This window comes from Mycetomoellerius zeteki, unplaced genomic scaffold (assembly GCF_001594055.1).
Source record: "Mycetomoellerius zeteki isolate Tzet28-1 unplaced genomic scaffold, Tzet1.0 scaffold41, whole genome shotgun sequence".
In the NCBI taxonomy this organism is placed as follows: domain Eukaryota; kingdom Metazoa; phylum Arthropoda; class Insecta; order Hymenoptera; family Formicidae; genus Mycetomoellerius; species Mycetomoellerius zeteki.
In genome coordinates this window covers 544,171-552,851 of record NW_017257403.1, presented here as the reverse complement: position 1 = coordinate 552,851, position 8,681 = coordinate 544,171, and the positions used below count along the sequence as shown (strand labels likewise).

Here is an 8,681-nt window from a genome sequence, read left to right as displayed (position 1 = left end):
CGCTCTCAGTTTCACTCTGGTTGAGGCCGAGGCCCTTTTTCTGTAAAGCCTAAAGCCGGGAGCACATAGAAAAACATAAGGCCGTAATCAGTAAGGAAGTCGTAACATTGGATTCGCTACCGGCCTTACGGTCTCTACTGTGATTGGCCAATCCGCTTACGTCTTACGGCCTTACGTTTTTCTATGTGCTCCCGGCTTTAAACACAATAGGTACAGATAATATCTGGGATATAATATCGAACTTAAATCCCTGAGCTCTGATTGGACGGCTCGTTATTCCCTGTTGCCTATTTCAAGTGCCTATTGCCAGTGTCTATTGTGTTTCCAGCTTAACCGCAAAATGCCTCCGCTCACTACTGCCCTCTGAAAAAGTGGATGTAAACTACACAACAATATCCGTTTTTTTGCGCTGCTCCTGATGGAAATAAATTACTGAAATCGCTTAAATAAAGCCCGAGACACAATGCGAGGGAATAGCGATAGCGATAGGAATAACACGATTTCAACCTATCAGAAACTGCGTATTCCGATATATCCGATTTCTGATAGGTTGAAATCATGTTATTCCTATCGCTATCGCTATTCCCTCGTATTGTGTCTTGGGCTTAATTAAAATCTATCAAATTAATAGAGATTTTAACGAGAAGATTAGAGATCAATAGAGATTTATTTCCATCAGGAGCATCGTAAAAAAATGGATATTGTTGTGTAGTTTACATCCACTTCTTCAGAGGGCAGTAGTGCGCGAGGCATTTTGTAGTTACAAGAAAGAGGCCCTCATGTCCTCTCTCTCAGGTTTTTCTCTAATATTACATTTGTATCTCATGATTCTTATACGATCAGCTGTTAGCTGTCGTTCCTATGCTTTGTGCTGTGTAATTCGGAGTACACTTCCCAAAAACAGTTTTTTGTTTAATTTTAATCATCCAATTTAAATTATTCGGAAATATATGTCAGAGTGTATAAATCGATTATTTAACGTATGATTATACGTGTATTGTGCTTATAAGAAAAGGTACAATTATACGGAATACCGTAAAACTGTTGATCATGTCTGCCACAGAAGTGGAGGATGATATTTATGCTGGTTATAATGATTACCCAGCGGTGTACAATATTAAAGATCTCGAGCAGGATGAATTATTTCAGGAAGTTGTCAGGACAAGTTATGGAAAAAGATCAATAGTGAGTAAACACAATTAATTATAATATTTCTAGTGTCGCTAAAACTCCATTTTATATTGCATTACACAATATTACTAAATTGTAATTATTGCTAATTAAACATCTACTTCTTTTCTTGCTGTACATATATTTTATTTGATATTTGATAGTTCACTCCCAAGACACCAGGCACTGCAATGCGTCTTGGAACGTCAAGTCGAGTAAGTTGTATGAAGTTTATACATAGCTACATGTAATAGATTAAGGGGTATCCTATCATAAACAATTTAATTGCAGTTTTTATGACTAATTTAGAATAATTTTTTTCTTAATAATAAAGGATATTTCATGATATAGATTTTTATGAGTGCAAATAGATGTCAACGTCTTTTTTTATGATCATCATATTTATGATTTTAAATCATTTTGAATAGTATTTGAATTTAGTCTTTTTCTTGTAAGATTTATAATATAAAGATTTAAAAAAATAAATTTCATATTAGATAAAGAATCTGTTATTAACCATCAATGCAACATACATAATAGTTTATATATCTTATTATAGTTTTATAATTTTGATATCATACATTTGGTTTTGACATATTTCAAGAATCCTTAATCTTGTGCTTTTATTTTCCTAGTTTCAAAGAAGTGGTACTACTACATCAATGCAACCTATGACTAGTGGACTTAGACCTATGACAGCGGTGAGGAGTGCCGGATATACAAGCAGTCAACAAGCTTTTGATCCTCTTAATATGGGGACTAGTTCCAAAGGTCCTGCGCCTGCATTGGAAACTAACAAAGAAGACACGTAAGATTTAGATTTATATTTTCATTGCACATATGTATACATATATATTATATATATATATACACATATATATTTATATACATATATATGTAGCATTAAAAGCATTATTAAAATAAATTTCAATGATTTCTTTCTATTAAAGACCGGAAGAGAAGATAAAAACAACTGAAAGAAAAATAATGGGTTTGATTGAAACTTCTGCACAGGCAGCCTCAGAAAATAATATAAAAATTGCCTTAGAACGAGCGCGTGAAGCTTCTTCAAGAGAAAGGGCCCTTATACGATTGCAGGAACAAGCTGGTCTTAGTGATAATCACAATATAGACTTAACATTTGCCGTAAGCTCATTAAATCATTATAAATTCTTATATTATGTTATTTCTTTATAGTAATGGATTAAATTGTAATTTTGCTCCAATTTTTTTAGCCATATATAGATATACATTTATACATTTATATATACGATGTAAAATATTAAGATGATTGATCAGAATGTGAACATATACTAACATGTACTAAAATTAATAAAATTATAATTACAAAATTGTATAATTATAATTATATTACGGCTGAGATTGAATATATCGTTAATCTATCTTCGCAGGTGCTATTCAACTTAGCGATTCAATACACAAATAATGAAATGTATACAGAAGCTATAGCAACTTATCAAGCTATAACAAGGAACAGGATGTTTAGTAATAGCGCCCGACTCAAAGTTAATATGGGTAACATTTATGTAAAAATGGGACAACTATCTCAAGCTATAAAAATGTACAGAATGGCATTTGATCAAGCTCCGACAGCCCACAAAGATTTAAGGTGAATATAATTATCAATGAATATACTCATCAATTTATACGATCGAGGAACTGTTGAAGGAAGATTATTTCATTGCTAATGATATCATTAATTTGGCAAATATTTCGCAGAATAAAGATTATGCATAACATGGGAATGTTATTTGTGCAAATGGGTCGATTAGAAGAGGCAGCTAATAGTTTTGAATGGGTGATGAGGGAGAGATCTGAGTTTAATGCGGGTTTGCATGCTGTTTTATGTCATTTCGCGTTATCTCATCGTGATAAGATGAAAAGAGCTTTCTTAGAATTACTAGAAGTACAACTTAATGTAGATCAGGAGGACAAGTATAGCATAAATCCCGTGAGTTTGGCACCATTATACTGCGTTTTTATTAAAGCCGTATACCTTTCAAAGAGTTGCCAACACTTGCACCGCTACATGTCACAATATGTGTCTTATGATTCACAAAGATGCACATAGTGACATATTTATAGCAATTGTCTCTTTTCATCATGTATTCCACACTCACACAAACTTCTCATCTTTTTTTTATTTCTGTCAAATGTTGTTTATGTATAAAATAATGATTATTATATATGAGTATTTATTCAGATATAATTTTTCATTCACATGTATAAATCATGAATGAAACATTAAGCTATACTATCGTGTGACTTATATCTTCTTATTTATATATAGGATGATGTTGAATCTAACATATTAAATGAAGTTATAAAGAATGATGATTTATCAAAATTGGAAAAAGAAATGAAATTGGAAGCTGAAAAAACTATACTTTGCGCGGCAAAGCTTATAGCGCCTGTTATTGAAGAATCACTTACGGCTGGATTTGCCTGGTATACTTTAAAAAATTATGATTACATTTAGTCTCTAGTTTCTTAATAAAAATTTGCGCAATTATTTGTAGGTGTGTTGATGCCATAAAGTCCTCGGCGTATAGTGTTTTAGCTGCTGATTTAGAAATAAACAAAGCCATGGTATTTTTGCATAATCGAGAAACACAACTAGCTATAGATACATTAAAAATGTTTGAAAATCGTGACACCAAAGCCAATAGTGGGGCAGCAACTATGCTTTCATTCATCTACTATCTTGTGAGTAATATTTATAAATATCTACAGTTATATTAGCTTGTTTCTTGCATCTAAGCAGAAAATTCTTTAGCAAGGAGATTATGATCAAGCTGAAAAGTATGGTGAAGCAGCTCGTAACGCCGATGCTTACAATGCAGCTGCCTATGTTAATTTATCCGCTTGTGCAATTAGAAAAGATGAATTGAATGTTGCTAGGGAGCTGTTATTATGTGCATTAGAGACAGATGCTAGTCATGTACAAGCTCTGTACAATTTAGGTAATGATTTTGTAAGAATTGTCTTGCTTAATACGCGTTTCAATATTAATATTCTCTTGCACTACCTACATCTCTTTACTTATTTCATATGTGACTATATTAATGCATATATGTATTATTTTGTTAATGATGACATGTTTCTTATTTGTAGGTTTAGTTTACAAAAAAGAGAATATGTATGAAGAGGCCTTAGAGTGTTTTTGGAAAATTCGTAATATCGTTCGACATGATCCACAAACGTTATATCAAATTGGTCATCTGTATCAATTGATGAGCGATATTGACCAAGCATCTGAATGGTATTTTAAATTCAATTATATATTATCCTATATTTTTAAAATTTTATGTAATTAATTTCTGATTTGTATGAATATCATGAGAATTAATTTAAATATCTTACTTCAAACAGGTATAATCAGTTGTTAGGCATAATATCATCTGATCCAGGTGTTTTACAAAAATTGGGAGAGTTATATGATTCAATAGGAGATAAGCAGCAGGCATTTCAGTATTACAATGACGTGAGTTTATTTCTTCTAATTAACTAAATCCTCCTTCAGTTGTTGTAATCGTATTTGTGATATATATTTAGTTTCTTTATCAATTATAAATTTATTACAGTCCTACAGATTTTATCCTGCCAATTTTGAGGTGATAGACTGGATTGGATCCTATTTTATATCAATGCAGGTATAACTTTTGTTATTAACAATTTGTTGCTTTTGATAATAAAATTAAAATGTATATACATTTTTCTCTCTTATTATATTATATTCTCTTTTTAAGATTGCTGAAAAAGCATTGACTTATTTTGAAAAAGCGGTAGAGCTCGCGCCAGATGAACCAAGATGGAGATTATTAGTTGCCGCGTGTTTAAGACGCACTGGGCAATTCCATAAAGCTCTCACAGAGTATCAAGATATTCATAATAGATTTCCGGATAATATAGAATGTCTAAAATTTTTGATCAGACTATGTAGTGATTTGGGTTTGAAAGAAGCACAGATGTACGCGGCTGAATTAAAAAAGGCTGAGAAAGCTAAAGAACTAAAAGAAAGACAAGGTTCAGCAAGACCAGGCACAACAGGTATTTTAATGTACAATTTAATGTTTAAAAGTAATATATGAATAACAATTTTTAACAATTGGTATTAACAATTGGTATATACATTGAGAGCCAATAAATTTGAATTATTATTAGTTTCCGTTATTATTGTTTACGTCAATAATTTTGTGCAATAATATATAAATTATTTTTTTTTTTTTAAGTTATCACTAAATCTTGGTTGTACGTTTTGTGCAGGTTCTAGGAAAAGTAATAGTGGAACATCATCGCGAGCTGGTTCAGGATTAAGTGTAATGTCAGATCATAGACCAAGTCCGGATCGACGACCAATTTCAGGCCGAAATGATTATCAAGGTATGATTATTAAAATTTTTGGAATTAAATCACTTCTCATATATTGGTATTTCCACTGATTTGCTCTGAGAATTTATTAAATAAATATGAAGTCTTTGCAAAAAATCAAACGTTTTATTTTTGCACTTTATATATTTTTAACTTTTTGTAACTTTAATGAAAGTAGAATCTTTTATCATACGATTTTAACATTACATGAGTTTTGTGGAAAATTTAGCGGTTATGCAGTTAATAATTTTAGTATGATGAGCATTCACGTTTCCATTGAAAGCAAACATCAGCAAAAGTGATCTACAAGTGGTATGCGAGATCCACTCTAATGGATTGAATAAATGATGGATGACTGCGGCCGCTTTGACTGATCTATTTTTGTTCTCTCTTTATCACTTAATACACTCGGTAGACCATTACATATTACTGATCGCAGTTATAAATCTGAGAATGGATATTACTTGTGTCACTTTCGTATTTCCTTACTTATGTTTCCTTATTATTTCCTATTTATCTTTCTCGAGTGCGATATTCAAAGTGAAAATGATATATGCGATACTGTCTGATATGTTATTCATTTATTTATTTAAGTTATTAGAATTATAAAAACAATTTCTATAGGTTCGAGTTATGCAGATCCTATAGGACCTCTCCCTACTCGTCCTATGACAGCAGCTGGAAAGCGAGATGATGATTTTGGTGACGAAGAACTCGGAGATGATCTCCTGCCTGAGTAATAATATCGTTAATATTATATATTTATAAATATGTTATATAGATTTATATATTTTCTGAAAAAAAGTAATCATAGAAGCATTAAAATATGTAAATTATACTACCCTAGTACAAGTAATTTTTACATTTATATTTAAACCATGCATTTTATAATTAAAATGGTATTAAAATTGGAAAATTAAAAAATTTTTTAAAAGGAACACATTAATTACGTTTTCATTTTATTTGCATTAAAAAAATTTTTAGAAATACATAATTTTCTTAATAAGTTTATGATATATTTTTACAACATGTAGCTATACGTTTATACGTTTAATTATTTTTTTAATAATGTTACAAAATTTTTTGTCATATTAATAGCTGTTATATTTTATATCTGTTAAGTATCGTGTGTATATCAATTCGAGGATAATTGAAATAAAGTTTCGCTTATAAAAGAGTTATTCGTCTAAATTTATGACATATCATGTATTCACATATTTTTCTCTATTAATACATCGAAGATTTTAACAAGATGAGTCAGCGGATCAAACGTTCTCCCTTTCGAGTGATCAGTCTTATGGATTTCGAACATGTTTGACATCTTTTATTAATCATGTGCCATTTCTCGATCACAAAATCTTTTTACTTCACGTTGCATGCTAAAGGATTATAGAATTATCGTCTTTACAAACTTTTTATATTAAAAATTTGTAATAATTATATCTTTGATATTTAAATTTAATATATATTTATTCCACTTATATTAAACTAAAGAATAAAACGATTTATACATAATTTGCGTTATATTGTTTAACTATATTTAATATTTTATCGAATCTTACGAGCGAACTATGATACGATCCAATCGAATGTATTCAGAGATCTAAGATTGGTCTTTACTAAAGGGGAAGGAAGGATTGGGCAATTGCAATGATCTAAATTTAAACACACACATCAACCGTTTTAATCAAACTCCATTCAGCTTATGTAGTCTGCAGAGACGGATGTTACTTCATTGCTTCTCTGTATATACATACCTATGTCTACGCGCTATATACTATAGTATTATACATATGTAATTTGTATTTCATTATATATTTCTATTAATTTTATTTCATGCATTTATAAATAAAACATATAAGAGGATTGAAAGACAGAATTATGTGAACATATGTAGGTAGAGGACCAGTCAATTGATTTATTATTTACTTATTTATTTAGAATTTATATTAATAAATTTATTATAATTTTATGCTAAAAATTAAATAACCAAAGTTATTGATATTATTTAGTCAAAGATTTTTTAATCTATGAATGTGTGTATTTTAATTGTGCTTTTATGTTCCCAGTCAGACATTTGTGGGATAAATTTATTTGTTATTTAATTGACGTTTGAAATGACTTTTTTAAATTCAAGATAATGTTGAATTTAAGATTATGCATGCAATAAAAAAATTAGATTTGAAGATAAAACAAGTCACAATGAAAAAGTCGAATAGTGCATAAATTCGTTTGACCATATGTCCAATGTGATATCAATGTATTGTATCTACACATGTATGTGCTGTAGATGCGTAGGTTTATGAACTCAGAATGAATGGATTGACTTGTCACTCGAGATGTATAAGCCACGTAAGATCATAAATATATCGTCAAATATGCGAACGAAATCTAAGATTGCGAATACATAAGTATTTTTAATTTTCAAATTTCGGAATGATTCAAGCTTCCATCTCCTAAAAAATAAGAGATTGAAAGTTTTATTTTTAAGGGATAATCAATAAATAATTGTAATTGATATAATATCGCGATATTGAATCGTAAGATAGAATCTTTCCGATTTCTTTCTTGCAATCGAAAAGTGAACGCCACAAAAAAATTAACTTTTTAATGAAGCATTCAATTCATGGAAATCAAAATTTTTTCGCTATTTAAAGGTTTATTTAATCGTTTTATATTTTTAATATTAAATGCTCGTTTATCTCTTCTTTTACTGCACTTTAATTAGATATTGGTAATAAAAAACTTTTGAGATTTAATTAATTTTCTTTAGTCTCCCGGGAAAAAATATTTTATATATAAGTATATAAAATTATATAATTTTATATATTTGTATGTAAATGGACGTATTTTATATATAATTATGTATATAATTATATATAAAACATTTTTTCGCGGGCTCAGATTTAATATTTTATATTATTGTCAACCACAAGCATGTATATTTTTTTACTATCGTGCTTCTTTATCATTAAGTAATTAGTAATAGATTGATACCATACATATGTTAATTGAATCGTTAAGCAAATTTGAAATCAATTACATATTAACGAATATATTACAAAGTATTACAAAATCATACATAAATTGTGAAAAAAATAAAAAGATAACTGTCGATA

General features: G+C 29.5%; 1 protein-coding gene across 1 annotated transcript; it reads left to right on the top strand.

Moving 5' to 3' along the window:
- Positions 1–939: 939 nt before the first annotated feature.
- nompB (intraflagellar transport protein 88-like protein nompB) lies at positions 940–6,302 on the top strand. Its single transcript, XM_018453846.1, has 16 exons — positions 940–1,185; positions 1,335–1,385; positions 1,806–1,978; positions 2,121–2,316; positions 2,583–2,800; positions 2,911–3,146; positions 3,180–3,181; positions 3,482–3,639; positions 3,711–3,897; positions 3,968–4,154; positions 4,306–4,453; positions 4,564–4,675; positions 4,776–4,844; positions 4,941–5,241; positions 5,458–5,574; positions 6,187–6,302. Exons 1-16 carry the CDS (start codon positions 1,051–1,053, stop codon positions 6,300–6,302), a joined length of 2,406 nt encoding a protein of 801 aa, XP_018309348.1. The 5' UTR covers positions 940–1,050.
- The last annotated feature ends 2,379 nt before the right edge of the window (positions 6,303–8,681 follow it).